The sequence below is a fragment of the Rhinoderma darwinii genome, chromosome 2 (assembly GCF_050947455.1).
Source record: "Rhinoderma darwinii isolate aRhiDar2 chromosome 2, aRhiDar2.hap1, whole genome shotgun sequence".
Classification (NCBI taxonomy): Eukaryota; Metazoa; Chordata; class Amphibia; order Anura; family Rhinodermatidae; genus Rhinoderma; species Rhinoderma darwinii.
The window spans coordinates 413,332,681-413,353,416 of NC_134688.1; the positions used below are offsets into that span (position 1 = coordinate 413,332,681).

General features: G+C 40.5%; 1 protein-coding gene across 1 annotated transcript in view; it reads left to right on the top strand.

Moving 5' to 3' along the window:
• The window catches only part of NLK (nemo like kinase), a 158,651-nt gene extending 139,517 nt beyond the window's left edge, over nucleotides 1–19,134 (top strand). The window contains exons 7-11 of the mRNA XM_075854202.1: nucleotides 3,923–4,024; nucleotides 10,695–10,781; nucleotides 13,807–14,005; nucleotides 15,126–15,219; nucleotides 17,343–19,134. Of these exons, the coding sequence (XP_075710317.1) occupies nucleotides 3,923–4,024; nucleotides 10,695–10,781; nucleotides 13,807–14,005; nucleotides 15,126–15,219; nucleotides 17,343–17,397 (537 nt within the window). The 3' untranslated portion in view covers nucleotides 17,398–19,134. The remainder of the gene's footprint in view (nucleotides 1–3,922; nucleotides 4,025–10,694; nucleotides 10,782–13,806; nucleotides 14,006–15,125; nucleotides 15,220–17,342) is intronic.
• Nucleotides 19,135–20,736: the final 1,602 nt, after the last annotated feature.

The following is a 20,736-nucleotide window of genomic DNA, read 5'->3' on the forward strand; positions in this document are numbered from 1 at the left end:
TGCTACCGGGCCCGCAGCATGAGGGGGCCCGTGCCACCCGCCGGCACGGGCCCCCCCTCCCATGGCCGGAGGCTCCGCTAGCAGCCGCTATGGCTGCTACAGCGCGACACCACTGAAGGGGTTGTTCCTACAAAAGACATGCATCCCCTATCCACAGGATAGGGGATACATGTGGGATCGCTGGGACGCCCAGCGATAAGGAGAACGGGGGACCGAAAGTCCCCCGAAGTTCTCCATGACAAACCTCGGACTTCCGGGGTCTGTCTGCAGCTCCATAGAAATGAATTGTGCACTGGTCGCGCTTGTGACCAGCGCACCTTTCATTTTTATTGAACTGCGCAGACTCCGGAAGTCCGAGGTTTGTCATGGAGATCTTTGGGGGACTTTCGTTCCCCCGTTCTCCTTATCGCTGCCAGCGATCACACAGGTATCCCCTATCCTGTGTTTTTCTGATGTACTGTGTAATTTGATACGAAAACGCTGCATAATTTCTTACTGGGGTGAAAATAACCTCGCAGGAAGAAGAAATATCACCATCACACAGCCCTCGGGAAAAAAAACGCCGCAAAAATCTGCAATAAAAAACACATGAAATGGTGCAGGTTTTCTGCAGCGGATTATCTGCTAGATGATGTGTAAATGCTGCAGCAAATCCGTTACGTGTGGACATGCTAGTCTATTTGAAAATGCAGCTGCATAATACAGGTGGCTTAAAGACCTAGGAGGAAATTTATCAAACAATCTACACCAATTTTCCAGCATAGAAAAGTTGCAATTTGGCACACAAACTCGCACTTGGGAAAATATTGCAACTTTCTCTTTTTGACTCTGCTTATGCCACTATATGGCTGGGCCTTAGCTGGAGGGGCAGGGCCCCCACGGCCCGTCATATTTACTATAATTTATGCCAGAAATTGGCGTAAATTATAGCTTAAATCTATGCCAGCTCACAGCGTTTCTCTTAATAAATTAGGCGCACCTTACTCCAGCGCACTTTCGAATAAGACCAGCAAATGAAACGCCAGTCTTAATAAATTCTCCCCATTGTAACCAGTATTAAATCGAGACCGGAAAACTATTGAGTGGCTGTATTTGCAGGTATGTTACTCATTCCTATCAATGGCCTAGCAAAAATGATTTCTTGAACTCGTTGACAGAAAGTTACTAAATAGGACTGGATCAAGTAGGTTTTGTTAAGGGTCGTCCGGTCCCAGATAATACCAGAAAGATCCTAAACTCATTGCATATTATCGAATCCTGGAAAACTCCTGCAGTACTGATGGCCCTGAATGCGGAGACGGCCTTTGACCGCATTAACTGGTCGTATGTCTTCTCGACTTTGAAGTAGATGGGTTTTGAGGGAGATATTCTTAGTGCTATGATGGCCTTATATTCTGCACCTTCAGCTCGGGTTTATACTAATGGTATACTTTCTGGAGATTTTCATATATCAAATGGTACACGTCAGGGCTGCCCTTTATCTCCTATAATTTTTATTCGTTCAATGGAACCGCTTGCACAACACCTTACAAATCATAATGGGATTCAAGGTATTCCCAACGCTGATAGATCACATATTATCTCCCTATATGCCGATGATGTTGTTCTCTCTCTATCACATCCAGAACCCTCAATTGCCTCCGCTATTGATACTATCACTGCTTTCGGGAAACTTTCCTACTATAAGTTGAACGCACAAAAAACTCAGGTCCTTCCGTTTTATTTAGATCCTTCTACACTACATTTTCTCAAGACACAATACCCTGTCGATTGGAAATTGAAGGAAATTCAATACCTGGGGATCACTCTCACCGCTTCCTTTCGCGACTTATATAAAACTAATTACGAGCCTCTTTTGCAGATCATACAAACTGGAGCGACTAACCTCCTCAAATATGAAGTTTCTTGGCTAGCTAGGATAGCCGCTTATAAAATGCTGTTACTTCCTAAATTATTATACCTTTTTAGAGCCCTCACAATTAAAGTTCCACAGGCATTTTTCAACGCAGCCCAAACTACTCTCTCCCAGTTCCTATGGAATGGTTATAAACCCAGAATAGCGTGAAAGATCTTGACGCAAGATAGAAAGGTGGGAGGTCTGGGTGTTCCTGACATTCATAGTTACTACATTGCTACTCAGGTGGCCCAAATGTCTAGCTGGTGGAACAATGATACTGATAAGCAATGGTTGCAAATAGAAGCTTCTTATTTAGCTCCAAGCAGCTTAAAAACTACTTTTGTTTTTGAATTATTGGGAGATTTCTCCCTCCTGTGAGTTGTCCCCGCTGATAAAAATTTCCTTGGAATGCTGGTCATATGGTCAGAGTAACGCTCATACACGGGTCACGCTGCCTAAAACGTATATTTCTTTGGATCTCTTCACACTTTTAATCTCTAACTTTGTTATTTCGAATTGGATAGATAAGGGTATACTTCATGTTTCTCAACTATTTGTAGATAATCAATTTGTTACCTTTGAATATCTGGTTTCAAAATACGCCCTTTACCAGTCGGAATTCTATAGATATTTGCAGGTTAGGCATTGCTCCTCCAAAAATAATAACTTCATAGCCTTATGCAATTTTGGTTTATTTGGGATTCTCTCTAATCGCACTAGGGGGTTGAACGGTGTGTATATATAATACACTGCATTCTCATTTTTGTTTTTCTAAATCCCGTCCTCAAAACCTGGGAAAGAGAAATTGGTTATTCGTTTACGGCTACCATGTGGATGGCTTCTTTTAAACTTCTCCACATAGCGCTCCCTTGTATCCAACACTTGGAAGCCACGGTGAAGACATCCTTGAGATGGTATTACACCTGATCGACTTCACAAAATGTTTCCCAGTTCCTCACCTATGTGCTGGAGGGGATGCAGCCATATTGGGTACCTGTATCATGTTCTTTGGGGGTGTCCAAAAATAACTACGTATTGGAATCAAATATTCCATCTTTTGTTTACTGTAACTCGCAGCCAAATCCCTCAGGTTCGCCAATTACCATTGCTTTTCCTTGAATTAGAAAATTTCCCTATGAAGGTGCGATGTCTGATATTCAAAATCCTTGTCATGGCAAAATTCGTTATAACCCGCCATTGGAAGTAGATTTCCTCTCCCATATACCTATGAAAAAACCATTGCTTTGGGAAATGATTCCTATAAGAAATTTACACCCACATGGGAACTTTGGTCTCTCAGTGTGCCTTATATAAGCCATAGCTGTTACTCTACACATGTATGAAGGGGTTTGCTATCATGTCCTGATTACCTACTGACGATGGAATGAGTGCGCTTTAAAGATCAAACTTCTCCACGGTGGTTGTTTCTTCTTTTGTAATTCTGTTAATTACTTCTTATACAGATACATGTATCCTGATTTGGATTTTTCTTTTTCGCTGATAGAAGCGAATTGTTTATTTTCTTTGAACAAATTGCATTGGATGTATATTGCATTTTCTATATTTATATATGTATGCAGATGTTGTATTCAATGACACAATGTATATGTCAATTTCCTTTTCAAACAAAAATCTTTAATAAAAAAAACTATTGAAACGAAAGAAAGTTACTAAGAAAAATGCACCAGAGTTTTGGCACAAATTGGGTAAAAACAAGTTGTGTACATGCTGAGTGCCACATCTATTGTGTTGCAGACACTTTTTGTATCTTCGACCGTTTAGAAAAGTGAATAGAAAAAGGTGTGTGACTAAGGTGTTCAAAGAAGGTGCAAAATAAAATACTGGTGTAAAGTGAGGGGACTTATTGGGGAAAAAAAAAATCTATCGTGGCAAGTTGTACCAAATTCATCATACAATGTGTGTAATTGTGATGGCGCAGTTTCTGCCTGTCTGGTCTAACTTTATCTATAAATTTAGGACAAAATTAATAAATCTGCCCTTGTGGTTTTTTTTTTGATTCTGCAGTTGGACTTGATCACGGATTTGTTGGGTACACCATCACTTGAAGCAATGAGGACAGCTTGTGAAGGTGCCAAGGCACATATACTCAGGGGTCCTCATAAACAGGTAAAGCAGCTTCTTTACTTTTTTTTTCAGTACAAAACATTTCATTAAATAGATTGGAAATGGCGCATATTCATGTTCTCTGAAACACATCAATAACCTAGGGTTAAGGGAAAAAAAGAACGACTTGGCACTGACGAAATGTTAATGCTGCTGTTTCCTCATGGCCAAATGCACAATGGTAATATTTCAGAATGAGATCACGGCCAGTAAGATGCCACCATTTATCAGTCAGACCACTGAGCGGGCACCTCAGATTGGCAGTAGACACGCTTTGTAATCAATATATTTCTGCCCTGATCTTGGTATCCAATAAAGCCGCTTATTGGAGACATCACGTTATCTGCAAAATGATTTTGCTTCATATTCATCCCTAGAATTATCACTTAGCCTTGTTTTTTAAGGTGGTTTTGTAAGTCTGGAATTTTACAAAATGAACAGACTACTTTTTATTACATTCAGGAATATATTTTTTTACATGAGTATATTAGTCTGAAATAGGAATGTATCCCCCACAGGAGCAACCACAGACAGCTGAGGAGGGGGCCCTTTATGTGGCATAACCGCTAAGATTCACAGATGAGCCGGATCCTCCAGAGACGTGGCCACTCTTTACAACAGCTCTGGGTAATGGGGGGGGGGGGGTGAGCTCAAGCAAGAGATTCCGCTCTACTACATCCATAGGGCGCATGGAAAGGGCTTGTCAAAAGGAGCCAATCCGTTTATCGTGTGACAGTGGCCTACTGTGAATTTAGCGTACGGTTGCACAGAAACATCCTCAGTTTTAAAGTTTTCCTGCATCGCTTTTAGCCGGAAGATAATAGCTTATTGTAGAGTCCCAGGGAGTAAAGGAGTTAATGGCAACAGTGTCTAGCGTATCACAGGACTTCATGCCAATATCTCTGGTGATCTAGCATAGTGAAAGGGTTAATGCCAGTGCCAACCGTAGGGTGGTATAGAGATTAATGGTAATATGCTTTGGGGTCTAGTTATCAGCCGCTCACAGAGCAGTCCATCCAATCATAGAGGCTGATGATGATGCAGAGTCCTTGGGGCGGGGCGGGCAATATTAGGCCCACCAGAGTGGGCTCCTGCCAATGCTTGCCACCACCGTTTCTGAACAGATAAGTGGCATAAGTCAGTCCTGCTTGGTGACACTTGAAAGCCATGGCCCCTTTTAATACACATAACCCCTAAGTAATATATATGGTATTCAATATGAGCAGCATTCATTTTAATGCAATTACTCCAGAAAACTGGAGTGACTGCATTCGTAAATTCATCGTTCCTAAAGCTAAATCTGAACATCCACCTGCATGAGAATACAGTGCCCACAGGATGGCACTCCTGCCCAGAACCAGCCAATCTTCCACCCCGCAAGATATTCCTTCTGAGTGATACTGATATCTGGATTTATTTGCACTGACTGTTCTTACTAATATTTCTCATTCTTTATATACTAGCAGACTATATCAAAGAAAATAAAATAAATCTGTAAACCAAATATTATGGTAAACCCGATTATAGACCATGTGCACAACAAATTGCATCAGTGGCGAGCATATGGCGGCCTGACTGGGCATCTGTTGAATACTTGTGCAGTGGCTATTAGTTGTCGTTTTTCTCCCTTTATAATCCTTGGCACAGCCTCTATAGGGACATGTATGTCATGAGGTCAGTGGAGGCCGGATACAGATATGACAGTCGCTGCAGGCAGGATGTGATCGCTACGAGTGGTGGTCTCATGTAGCGCTCTGCCTTCTCCACATCATGTATCTCATCTGCTTTTAATGCCCATGCCTCTTTCTGTATCATCTGTCCATAAAAGCACCTTGAAAGTGTCCTGTTTTGATTTAGAATTCTTTGACTATAGTTGTGATATATATATGAGTATAGTACGTTTCATAGATTATCTGTAATATTGATGCCTACATAGTAAGTTTTGTTTTTTTTAGTGGCGTTTGATGTATGCGTGCAAATCCGGTCCTCCATGCCTTTCCTTTTTTTTTTCCCCATGTTCCATGTACTTAATTTGCTCTGTCTCCATGTGTTCAAATCAGATTATTCCATTGCTGGGTCATTGCTGTTTATTTGCATAGTAAGCCAGCTTCTGTTAGATGTTCCTCCAGCATTTGAGCTTTTAGAGGCATTTTCATTCAACCACTTTAAAGCGCTTTTCATCCCGACTCCCATATTTGCTGTTTTTGCGTTCAGAAGAATGATTGATTTCTTACATCCCAGATCTGGTCAGAAAAATGGTCCAGATGGTTTGACACAAGTGGGTTGTGGTTGCTTAAGGGGGTAAATCCATTGTTGCATTAGAGGAGCCACTGCTCACAGCCAAGAAATCTGACATTTCTATTAAAAAATAATAATAATTAGCAAATAGCCATATTTTCTCCTTAACCTGTATCCGCTGAGCGTGCCATCTCTATGTATAAGGGTGCACTGAGCATTATTATCAGAGTATTGTGCTTTTATGGCTGACCCAGTTGTGCTTTACTGTGGAATTCAGCGTGCTGTCACTTTCATTTATTGTGATCGGATTCCATTAATACTCAGACAGGAGAGATAATGCAGGGCATCAGTTTGGCACCTTGCCCAAACGACAATATCCCTGCCATGTAACCAGGAGCCCTGTCATAAGCCAAGCATGGGTCACTCTGCAAACAAAAAACATAGTTACAGGGGGACAAATAGAGAAATCTATTTCCCAGCAGGCAAAGAAAATCTGAGTATTACTAACCCTTAAGCCACAGTCCCCATCTGTCAGCGCTGAAAAGCTCCGAGCTGCAGGACAAACCATTGGTGAAGGAATAGGTTCAGTGAAGCCATTAGAGCAGGAAACGCGGCGTCCAGGAGAGCGATGTCTACAATTTAATCAGTAAGCACAAGAAAGTAGAAATTCAATAAACCAGTTAGTTTTTCTGGAGCGCAGGAAAGGTCTGTTACTTCAGGGGAATGAAGCCAATGAAAAGAAAAAAAGTCTATTCTACTTTCAAATTGAACTGGAATGTCATGGCTGGGCAGCAAAATTACAAGGACATCAAACCCGGAGAAGGAGGAAAGGAGAGATCATTCAGAAATGTCCACTCCGAAGCATAGTTTTCATCTAGTTGTATATGGGTTCAGTCACATGTTTATATGGACACTGCAACCTTATTAATGTAAGGGACGGAATGCAAAAAAAATAAATATATATATATATATTTGGGCAACCTTTTTTCGTTTTTTTTTTTTAAAAGGAAAAAAATATAGACTTCGAGTAGTTACGGTATATGGCCATCTGGGGTAGTTGAGTGACGCAATGGAGAAGATTTATCAAAACTGATGTCACGGAAAGGAGAAGGAGCTGCCCATCGTATCCAATTAGATTACTTCTTTCTTTTTCAATAAAGGCCTCTGAAGAATGAGAGATGGAATCCCATTGGTTACTGTGGGCAACTCCACTATTCGCACCAGTTATGAGTAATCTTTTCCCTTGTGATTCAATTTGATTGACCGATAACTCCAACGTCACAGGGCACCGCAGATTTTTCCCAGTCGCACAACAGTATCACGTGCTGCAGGAATGACACTTGAGTCACCTTGTAGACTTAGAATTATTTATTAGTCGGTGATCTAGCGCTGAGTTGCCTTTTCTATGTTTTTGTTTTTTTTAGTTAAAGGGACAACTTCATTACAGAATCCTGGAACTCCTTCACGTCTTTAGCATTGGTGTCCTATTGAGATCTGATGAGAATGGATTCTGCTGCATTGACACAAATACACAAAAAAAAATAGCACAAAAAAGTTGGTCAGCACATCCTAACATGACCAATGTGCAGGTGCACGTATGCCAAGCTGTCACTTATACTGTGCCTGCCTCTGTTAGAGGAGCGCAACCATTCTAATTTGGCGTCCTGATGTAGAACTGTACAATTATCTCCATTCAAGACAAAAAAATTCATGATCAGAATTAGCTGCTGGACTTGATGTGCTTTTTCTCACCATATATTAGTTAATTCTATATTATATTAGATTCATTATAAATACAATAACAAACTTGTACACATGCACTACACAGGTAGACCTGTATGATGACAGCAGGACTCCTAGTAGAATCCAGCTGTCAGTCATGCCAACAGTTGTGTTGTGGACCACCTCTGGCCCTAGAAGTATAATAGTAATAAGATGTTTTTTCCATTCTCCCAAGCTGTAAACTATTACATACGACTCCAAGAATCAATAAAGAAAAAAAAAGAAGCATATCCAATATAATGTGATGAATATTGTTAGGACAGGATTTTCTAGTTTGTATGACCCTTCTCTGACAGCAGCTGTTTCCTTGCAGTCAATGGAAAAACAAGCATTTACATTGCAGTTCCCCTGACAATAACGGCTTATTGTGGGGGTTATAATGTCAAGATGCATACCTCTACAAACCCATGATCGGCTGTTATTACAGGGGACCTGCAGCGCCACCGCAAGGAAGAACAAAGCATTGCAGGACCAACAAATTTTTTTATTTAAAAATAATTTTATTAGATAGGAAAACAAAGGAAAGCCTTCAAACCGTTTAATGTAGAACAATAAATACTGCTCATATAATAGTATTCATGACAAAAGAGAAATCTCAATAACACACGGTCACAATAAAAAAAAAAACAGGATTGCCAGTAAATAGGAAATATCTGTGCTACACATGTGCAGTCCACATTAGCAAGGACAAATCCTTTTAGTGGTATCCAATTTTTTCAAGTGACGCCAGCAGTTCCCTACACGTAATATTTATTTATTGTTGCTATTCTAGCAACTGTTTACAGAGTTTGTCGCCATTCACATTAGTCGCTGTACCGAAAGGGGCTTACAATAAGTTCCCTATCCCAGACACATACATTTACCACAGCCAGTTAGCTTATCAATGTGTTTTTGGAGAGTGTATGTTTTCCCTAAGTTTCCTAAGGGCACTCTGGTTCCTCTCAAACCCCATGCAGATATGAACCCAGGACTAACCACTGATCCACCGTGCAGCCCAGTGGGTAACATATAAATTGTGCAACTACAATGCCAATAACCACACATTATATACAATATGTGTGCGGGCAAAGATTTTTTATTTTTCACTCCTATCTGCCAGTTGTCTAAAGTGGGTCCATTGATTTTGGTTGAGGCAGGTGCCCAATGGAAAGGTCCCAGCCTTGGTTTGGTAGGAGAATGCACCTAATTTACTTATATTTCAGTAAAAAAAAAAAAAAAAAGGATCTATTTCTTTTGCACCAGGATTATTGGGTTATTTACTGAAGGAAGTGTAAAGAAATAAATGGTGAAGCCGGTAGAATAGTGCATTAGAGGGAAGGCTTGTAAGCTGATGGCTTTGCATTTCTGTATTGAAGTAAGACCATAGATCCTATAAATCACTGAGAAGTACTGCAGGACTATGTGTAGCATTGAGAGGAGATATACGGCCATTGAAATCCAAGTCCCTGGCGCTGTCTCTTCATATAGATGTCTGGTGTTTTGTTTTTTGTCATTGAGGGGTCTGCTCTGCCTCTTTAATCTGGAGTCTATGCGTGTAGGAATCTGTCTATAAATGTATATTATATGTTTCTATATGTTATGTGATTATATTTTGCACTTCGCAGCGGCATTTTTAGGAAATTAGAACTGTGGTAATTATTGGACCTGACTGTTAGCGAGTCTTTCAGACCAGCAGGGAACATTGTGTTCCCCAGCTGAAGTTTTTCTTTCACCTAGCAAATTTCTCTTTTTAGATGGAGAATTCAGAATGATGAGGTGAGATATGAAATGTCATTTCTTTCCCATCACAAACCACTCATCTTTCTCCTGGTAATCAGTGGGCAGCTAAAGTAGAGCCGAGCCCATGTCCCTCTGCTACAGCCATGTACACACCGTGATGTATCCGCTCAATTCCTGTGTGGCATTAGTTATGAATTATGTCCATGACTATTCACATAGAGGGTAGATTTTCAACCCCAAGAGATCTTAAGAGGACCTCTCCTTCACATTCTAGCTACGACTTAATAAACCTGAACTAGGGGGCACAAATGCACCCACTAAAGAGCCTCATAGTACACACAGCCTGACTGGATAATTTGTTCTCTACCCACCTAGACCCACCCAACTACGACTACTGCCGCTGTGTCACCTGTATGTCTTCATTGTACTTTATGAAAAGCCTTTCTCTTTTTTTTTAATTGAAATACCCTTAAATGATGCCATTAGTTCCTAGGGCCTTTTCAGCAGAATGTATTGTGGGTGTGAATTGTGTCAGACCACAGCCTCTGATTACATGGCTTCAGCAAGATTGATGGCAACTTTTCAGCTATATATACACGCCAGAGACCCAATGTGTTGACAGCCCTCCCTGCCCAAAAATCAATGCCAGGCATTTACACAATTTTACTGTAAGAAAGTCGCAGCAGTCTAGATATTTCCTAAAGTAACTGTAGTTCCTTTCAAGGACAGATTTCTTTCAAAACGGTAAGATTCTCACTGTGATACTGTGCTGACGTTAAATTGAGGAGACAGAACTGCAGTGCTGGCGGACTCCAGGCATCTATCACCCAAATTGGTCATTTCAGTCCGCTGGCATAAGTGGCGAGCACTGAAGCAACTCAGCACTTTTACTGCACTACAGACGTGTTACATCTCTTGTGTTTTGTTTTTGCAGCCATCTCTTCCCGTCTTGTATACACTGTCCAGCCAGGCCACTCATGAAGCGGTTCATCTGCTGTGCAGGATGTTAGTCTTTGATCCAGTAAGTATTTTTTTGCATTGTACCACTAGTGACCTGATCATTGACCAGCTTGTAGTGGTTGTCTTATTCGCTATTCGTATTCATTGGAGGGTCCTGGTGTGTTCAATGGTCCTTCTGTAACTGAAGTTTGGATACATTTTCTACATGGCAATGGGGAGTTTATCCAGAACTGCATAAAAGGTTTTTCCCGTTTCTGTCATAGAGTGCAAGGCAACAAAAAAAAAAATGTCCTAGTGTAGTCTGAACGGACAGCAGAATTTATTTATTTTTTTACGGACGGTTCGCAACCCCGGACTAGACCGCATCCCGCAATTAGTTATAAAAATTAGGTATTAATATTGTCCAAAATTCGCAAGCCCGCAACCGAACTCCCCCATATAACATTGTGGCTGGGAACTGCTCTTTTAACCTGTCCTTGTAGAAGGAATGAATTTCCTTTTTCAGTGATCTGTTGTAAATGTGACCCCATTTTCATTGATGGCTTTGCTGTCTAGCTTGAAGGTAGACTGGTATTATGCTGCCAAGCTACTACTTTCGTGCGGTCTGGTCATGCCATCCCACACTTCAGCCTGCTGTACTGGTTAGATTTTTCTAAAGATCTATATGGGATCAGTGGAGACATTCTTTAAACGCTTAAAGGGGTTGTCCACGCTTCAATGCTTTTTTGTAAATAAAGCAAATAAATGAACTTTGTTTTTTATTGGAATTAAAAGGGCTTCTACTTTTATGTCCCCCTGGTCTGGCCGTGGCCACATGTAAGCAATACATCCGTGGCTCAGCATATATTTCATTCCACTTCACTTTGTGTATAGCAGCCAAGTGCCCTTAAGGACTCCTGACCTTCATCCAATAGGTCTGGCACTGATCTATTACTACTAGCGACCACGTGACCTAGTGATCTGTATAAAATATAGCAAGAGGCGGGAAGGCAATATGTTAACTGAGCTGCAGCATTCGTTCTATGCAGACGCGGACAGACAAGGGTCATATAAGGGCCAGAAAATATTTGAATACCAATAAATATTTGTAGTAACATGGGCAATACTAAAAAAAAGTACTATAGCCCGGTTAACCTCTTGATTCGGCTATATAGACTGCTATATTGAGATTAATGGAGCATTCGTGCAAAAGGCAGCAATGTTTCTCAATGAAAAGTCCTTGTGCTATATGTAAAGTAATGCCACGTGTGGTGTACAAGTGTGTAGGTTACTCTTCTCCATACAGTGTAGTGTAAATATTCTGACTACCATAGTAAAGCTGACCATTAGCCTGAATTGGGGAATATAAGAAATGCTAGGAATTAATTTGCTCCCTTTATAAAAACCTGCCGGCAGTGCCTTCCTCCCTGGGGCATGCTCTTCTTTCTTTTAAACGGTGCCACGCTATGACCGGTTTAGCTCCGCTATTATTTAATGCTGGATTTGTATGTATTGTGCTCCCCCTTGTGGTTTATACAGTTACAGTAGGATCTACATCAGCAAACATGTCAGGCTCTGCTCATACTGCGTTTGAGCTCTACGTTTGGCATATATACGCCAGGAAAATCTCCCGGCATATAGCGAAATGTGTCAATAGGGCGTCCCGCCAAAAAAAAACATATACCGCACTGTATTTATTTCTTTAACATGGGAGCCTACGGGCGACATATGCCACTGTATGCCTATACAATGGTGTACGTCCGAGGTATATGTCAAGCAATACTTTGAACGTACGTCTGATGGAAGGCTCAGACTTAATGTGAACAGAGTCTAATCTGTTACATAGCAGTTTTAATATATTACAGAGAATAGGTTAATTCACATAATTTTCTGCCCCGGTGGAGCTCACACTCTAATATTCCTGTATCAGAAGTGTACACTCTTTCATAGGAGCCTATTGAGCATCATCACTTAAAGCGTACTTGAAACTCCTTCCAGTGCTCGTGAATCCTCAGGTGCAGTAACTTTGAAGTCTTTCTGTTCAAAGCTTATCGGTCCTATTTGCAGAATTCTCCTGTTACTTAATTCAGAAGCAGAAAGCGTTTGTCATGTTGATATATTTGTCATAAAATATCTTGATGGAGAGGCTATTTGGATCTCATTACCCACTCTCTGCTAGTCAGTGAGTTGATTCTGATTGTCACAACTTAGAGCCAATGAACAGCTGAACTATGGGATTGTGTTGTGAAAGGTCCAGGAAGGGTTGTAGTGAAGCTTTTCCTATTTAAAGGTGTTGTCCAGTCCCTAAAAATTGATGGTCTATCCTCCGTGAAGTGAATGGGAGAAGGCGGCTGCAATACCTGTGAATCGCCCCTACATCTGTGTCGGCGAATCACCGTGCGCAAGTAGAAATGAAGCGCTGCACCCCCTACAAAACAGCTGACAGGTGGGGGTCCCGGGAGTCTGACCCCGACCCATCAGCTATTGATGTCCTATCCCAAGGATAGGCCATCAGATTTTTAGAGACTGGACAACCCCTTTCTGCAGAAATAGATGGATCATAGGTCCCTAAGCAACTTCTTTCTAAAAAAAAAAAAAAAAACAACAGGGAACCATACAATTTAAAAATACCTTTCATACATCTATGGATGTGTTCTGCATAGTGCACCCATGGGCTAACTAATAAGGACTAAACATGGTGTCGGTCAAGTGATCCCGCACACATCCTATGCCATTTAAACCTATTGCTAGCTAGAGAGGAGAGTTAAAGCATGCATGTTTATTCCTATTTTGTTAATATACGTGGCTGGCACGACACAAGACACAACTATGGGCTATGCCATTCCACTGTCCAGAGATTGAGGCCTACTGCACTGGGATAATAAATATATATGTGAAATAAATGCATGTATATTAGAAAATTGTATGGTTCCTGATTTTATAAATGAATGAATTAAATACAATTTGGAAAACTCCTTTAAGACCCCTTTCACCAAACCTTTTCATTATGTGCCACCTATCCTGATCACTTGTTCTAGTCACTGGAAGTCTGAATATTTCATGTTTGTACATAAATAAAATAATAACTTTCTTCACTTCTGCTGCAGTCCAAACGCATATCTGCTAAAGATGCATTGGCTCACCCCTACCTTGATGAAGGGCGTCTTCGATATCACACCTGCATGTGCAAATGCTGTTTCTCCACATCTACGGGCAGGGTCTACACCAGTGACTTTGAGCCCATCACAAATCCAAAATTTGATGACACTTTCGAAAAGAACCTTAGTTCTGTACGGCAGGTGAAAGGTGAGCAGTGCCCCTGGCAGAATGGATTATGAAGTTCAAAAGGAAAACCTCCGCATTATTTATGTTCGTTTTTTATTTTTTTAAGGGAAATTCCACCTCCAACAACTATTTACAGATTAAATCTACAGAACTGCAGAGTAACTTAGCAGATACATTTACTTTACTGTTTTAAAGATTTGAATACGTCTGAAGCCCCCCACCCCTTCAGATGAATTCAAATGTATATTCATATATTTGGACCCATCATCTATTGGTCAGAGGGGCTCATCAGAATGTATTGCTTCCAAGGGGTATGCCCATCTGGAACATTTTATGGCATTTCATCAGTATATGCTATAAATGTCTGGCAGATGGGGTTCCACTTTTTGGAGCATTTTGCAACTCTTCTGAAGTACGATAGAGAGAGAACAGAATGCACACGTGGCCACATGCCACCACATCTCAGTCTCTCTAGAGTACCGATCAGGGGATATGCCATAAAGGATCACTCTGGGTAAAACTGACGCAAAGCATTATGCCTAGTGCAGGGCCTGACCTGGCAATGAATGACACTGATTAAAAAAGCACCAATGAGAGCATACCAGTCACTTAGCGGTCTCTCAGGCCTATTCCAGGCATAACACTAACGGTTTATGCCCCCCATAATAGTGCCAGCCACACAGTGCTACTTGGGGCTGCACAGATTGGCTTCTCGTGCTGCGTGTTGTGCACTCATGCCCTAGACAAAAAAAATTGATTACATTTGTGACGTAGAAACCAATAGGAACTGTACAGTATGCAATTGTTCAGCTGGTTGCCTAACAGTATGAACAGAGCTTTACTGCTATCTGATCTCCCAGAATGCATTTCTCTCGTAACCAGAAAAGAGCTGAATGTAACTCGAAAGGAGTACGATGTTATAAGTCAATATCTGCAGTTACTTGATACATAGAACACCCCCCTCCCCCATCCCTGAAAAATAAGGAAAAATCACAACTAGTCATGGATTTTTTGCTAGTCCTGTTAATAGAAGATGAAACAAGTTCTCTTTTATTGTTACGTAATAAAGCAGAAAAACTCATTTTATTCACACGAGTCTGAGCTTTGGTTAACAGTGGGTTTTTCTTTCCTTCTGATACAGAAATCATCCATCAGTTCATTTTGGAGCAGCAAAAAGGGAACAGAGTGCCGCTGTGTATTAACCCTCAGTCTGCTGCTTTTAAAAGCTTTATAAGGTATGTGTATTACATACACTAGATCAGTTTCTCTAGTGCTTATATCTGACAACTATTCGTCATTATCATCGGAGTCTCCTTTATCTCAAAATTATTACTTTTTTGGGTGGGGTGGACTATGATAAAACGGAAAATAGTGACACATCACAAGATTGAAAAGCTACAATGTTTTCTAGATTGAAATTTGGGATGGTAAAAAAGTTCAATTTAATTCTAGATATTGGATATTATTTATATCTATCTAGATAGATATGTGTGTGTTTATAAAAATATATAAATAACAAACTGTAAGAGAGGTCGCCCGTTCATTTTGGCGTTAAAGGGGCATTCCTATCTTCCATTCACTTCAATTGGAATTACGGAAACCGCAGAGCTCAGCGAGCGTCTTTTCCACCAATGTAACTGTATTGGGTTTGTTTTTTTGCGGGACAATGTATTTTTCAATGGCACCATTTTTGGGTAAATAAACGTATTAACTTTTATAAAAAAGATTTGGCCAGGAAAAAAAAAACAGCACTTCCGCCATTGTTTTTTTTTTTTTCTCCCTCCCCCCCCCCCCCCCCCCCTTATAAGTAATATGCCACTGCACACTTCACCACGTTGCTGATTTCCCTGCGGATTTCCGTTTTATACAGATACTCTTGAAAAAGATCTTTAATTACATGCATGTCAGAATAAATCTATAAACTATTTAAGCATCAAAATATAGACTAATCCATGAAATGAGTGCTGCGGATTCTGCTATACTATATGCTTAAAGGGACTTCCCTTTCAACATAGCACCAACTCTTATGACAGACAGCAGTGCGGTCTTAAAGAGTAACTACACTTTCTTTTGGGACACTCACCGTTGCTGAAACGAAGGCGCAGAAGCGCTCAGCTGAGCACCCTGCACATTTGGCTGTGATCGGTGCTCCCTGTCAAGCTGAAGACGGTTGACATAGATGTTCTCTGTGAGCCGTCAGCCTGATGAGGAGCACTGATCATAGCTGAATGAGCAAAGCGCACAGCTGAGCGTTTCTGCACCTTCGTTTCGGCAACGGTTGGGGTCTAAGCACCCGGACCACCACCGATCCAAGCCTTTAATATGTCTCTATGACATATCAAAAGTTTAATTAAAGTGTAGTTACTCTTTAACTATAGGACACTAATAGGCATATAGCCATGGCAGGCATTGGGGCTTTTATTAGGACCCTGGCTACCATGGCAACCCATAACCACCCTATGATCGAGTGGCAGAGGGAGCCCCCTCCCTCTGTCTTGCCACTTAGTTGTCACTAGTGACCATGGGCTCTAAGGGGTTGACCATCCGGGATCCGCTCCTGTGCCATCCACATTCACTGGACGTATTATTACGTTCTATTGCATTTTGAACACAGGGCGTAATAGTACATCCGAATACAGGGACTGGGTTTTCTTGTGGTTAAAGAGGTATTCTGGAAATACACATTGCTGTCATATACCCACTGATCACACATTGATCACCTATCCTAAGGATAGACCGTCAACATGTATTTCTGGAAACCCCCTTTGAGACACCAGTTAGAATATCTATTCATGGATTGCATACATGTCACATGTAACATAGCTGACCAGATGTTCATATAATGATCCTAATAAAAAGGTCCTTTAAAGGGTTGGTTTTTTTTTCTCCATTTCCTTGGGCAAAGAAAGAAGGAAAAAAAAAGGCTTAAACCTACAAATGATCTCCATTATTTATTATTTTTCTTCATGTGTATCAACATATTTGATATATTATAATCTAGATAAAAGATGGAAAACACTTCTAGATCTGTTATTCTCGTTAGAGGAACGAGCGAGTATATTCCGTAAATATAATTATAAAAATACCCTAATATCCAGGTAGTGTGGCCCATGAGGGTGGGGATACTTGATGGAGGGGGGATATGAGGGGAGGTAGAATGAGGTATATGCTCAACATGGTGTTTAGAATAAATGTGTGGTGACAATGTTCTGAATATATCTATTGTGTCATCTTTCTAGCTATGTGTATCTCATTGTATTTTTTAAAAATGCAAATAAAATATAAAGAAAAAAAACATTTGATATAGGTTTATCATGGTTATTATAATTAACTCTTGCACTCTCTTTGACCATTTTAGTTCCACTGTTGCTCAGCCATCTGAGATGCCACCATCTCCACTGGTTTGGGAATAGTTTAGAAGACTTACTACTGAAGGTGTCCTGTAGCTTTCCACTGGAGTCTGGGGATTGCAATCTTGAAGCTTGTACTATTTTCTTAATTAAGATTTAATTTATCAACCACTAAATGTAAAATCTATATTATATTTAAGACAAAATGGCGTACTGTTGACTTTCACTCCGACAAAGTCAGGGGTTGTATTTTGAGATAATTTAACTCCAAATTGGTTTATTTTTTATTCTAAGCAGTTTAAAGGCTCAGAACAAATTGACAATTGCACCAAATTTTGTGAAATAAATGTTTTTGTTTTTTTTTTTCTTTTTGTTTCCGTAGAGGTTGCGTTTAGGTTTATAAGTATTTTGTTCTATTTATATTTTAACGAAAGAGACTGTGTGCAACGCGTTTTTATACTGAGCCATTCCTTATTTTATGTTGATACAAGCAATTGCTAGGAAGAATACAAACATTTGTCTGGAGACCAATCCTAAAGTATTTCCCAAAAACGGGAGCAGACCACAGGATGGTAACGTCACCTGGTGTCAGTCTGTGACTCTTGATGGCTTCTTTCCAGCGCTCTGCTAGAGGAGCATGTTGCTATTTTGATATAGTGAAGACAGAAGGTTTGTGGTTAGAAGGAGTGCATCTGTAGGGGGAACGGGACACTTGGGTTCCTTTCCCTATATAAATATATAAAATATATATTTAATCTATTTTTCTTAGACTTCCTTTTTTTCTTACCTTTTCAGTCATGGGCATGCGTCATAATTCATCTATGTAAATAATTCCATTGATGGGCTTCTTTATAAAGGTCCCTTTCACGTCCCGCTGTACAAAGGTGGCACATTTTTAGTTGTTTTTGTGAAATTTTAGAATTTTTTTTTTTTCCCTTGCACTGGACAGTTCCAAACATGAGGAAGGACAGATAATAACCAGGCTAGAACTGAACATATGGAGTATCTCGAATTGTATATTTGTACCTAGGGAAGTGTTGACATTTCACAGTAGAATTTTTTTTTTTCTTTAAGAAACACTGAATATTCTGTGTATATGTACATACAAACTGATGGCCTCTACCTCCTGGAGTTTACAGCTCAGCTTGTTTCACTCCAAATTGTTATTTTTTAGGTTCAGTGTGCAGACTTTAAAACTTGAATGTTCCTTCCAACTTTTATATGTATAAACATTACAATACAATAAAACAAGATTGCTTTCACCTATATCAAGACATTTTAATGGACTAGACTTGTACGAATCCAGGAATAATTGTTTTGAGGGGAAGCCAGAGGTATTTGTAATGGAATATTAATTGTTAAAGTTATTGTAATTTATCTTTTAGAATAATATTTTTATCCTAAATGAGCTGGATTGTAATAGGAGGAGACTAAAATGTTTTTATTTCTGTTTTGGGGTTTTTAAGCTTATGGGAAGTTTTAACTTCAATGAAGTAACTTGCTGTGAAAGACTGTATATTGGAATTCCAAATTTTAAGAGATGGTATGGTATCTTTTTCTACTTTTTGTTTTCCTTTTCTAATGTGTCTCTCACAAATTCCAAAAGACGCATTTCAACTAAGATGTCTGAGAGACAGTTTACCATCAAACAAAATGTATCAATGGATGGAGTTGAAGACCAAGGCTATATCTTAAGATAATGGTCATCTGAGACGGTCACTTTGTAAAATGTAGATTTGAAGTAAAGTGGTGAAAACATTAAATGTGACAATAAAACCTTTTTCTTGTTCCTTCTTTAAATTATTGTCAGCTGATTTATAATTTGTCAAGTTTTTCATTACTGATGTATTGCAAACACATTTATTAAATAGCTTTGTATTAATAAAATAAAACCTACCACAGACGCAGCAACATATATCACACATATCTAATCCAACTTAAAAAAAAGGTTTGAGATGGTGATGAAATGTATGGAGGTGCCATGTTAAATAGGGCTTTGTAGATAAGTGTTTTGGCTTGATATTGAGAGCCAGTGGAGGGTCTGACATAGAAGAGTGGCAGTGGATGGATGAGCTGCTCAGCAGTTTAGTACAGATTGAGGTTGTTGACGGGCTGCAGAGGATGGAGTTGCAGTAGACAAGTTGGGCTATGATGATGAGAGCGTGGACAGCAGTTTAAAGGGATTCTGTCAGCAGATTTGACCCTCATGAACTCTTAACACCACTAAATAGGTGCTGGGAAAACCAGTTTAAACATCCACATGTTTGCTTTTAAAAACCAAGTCTACTGGAGAAAATGATCTTTTATTTACTCGCGCACCGTAGGCTAATAAATAATTTACTGTCCACTAAGCATTTTTTCCTCTGTGAAGTCTCCTGAGTTAAGGCCCTTTTACACAGCCAATTATTGGGCAAACGAGTGTTCACAGAACGCTCCTTCCCGATCATTGCCCTGTGTAAATGATCAGCTGATGAACGAGCAAATGCTCCATCATCCGCTTATTGGATCATTTTAAATGCCGAAAATATTATCGTTGTTGGCAGCACATCTTCCGGTGTAAACGGTGATGTGTTGCCAACATGGTAGAAATGTATGGGGACGAGCGATCGGATTAATGACCGCTCGTCCCCATACTAGCTCCGTGTGAAAGGAGCAAGCCAGCGCCAATCAACGAGCTGTCCTGTTGCTCGGCGCTCATTTACACGGCCCGTGTAAGGCCACTTTTAGCTATGGCAACCCTTCTCCTGATTGACCTCCTAGAAGGAATATGCTTCCCCAGACGATCAGTGACCCACCGCCAAACAGGTCTGGACGATGTTGCACGCAGCATAACGTTCATCATGTCTCCAGGCTCTTTCATATCTGTTACATGTGCTCAGTGTGAACCTGCTCTCATCTGTCAAGTTTTCTCTGGCGAATACCAATAAAGCTGCATGGTGCTGGTCTGTGAGCACAGGTCCCACTACAGGACTACTTATACCACACTTGTGGAGTCTGTTTTTACAGTTTGGACTGAAACCTCCACCAGTAGCCCACTGGAGGTCATTTTGTAGGGCTCTGTTCCTGTAGGAGCACTGCCAGATACCACTTGTGCTGATAGGTTGATACCCTTCTACAGCTATGTCCGGCTCTCATTGTGTAATGGCCCGTGTCCTCGTATCTGCTCGATTCTCTTCAGACTGCTTGGAGACACCGCAAACTTTCTTGCGACGGCACGTATGGATGGTCCATCCTGGATCAGCTGGACTACCTGTGCAACCTAAATGGGCTGCACAACCAGTAGTGACAGTCAGGCAGGACAAGGAGAGTGGCCACCGCCTGCAAAACGCATTTTGAACGCGATGTGTGAACCCAGCCTAAAAAAAAAAAAAAAAAAAATCGCTGATGTATAATTGACTTGGT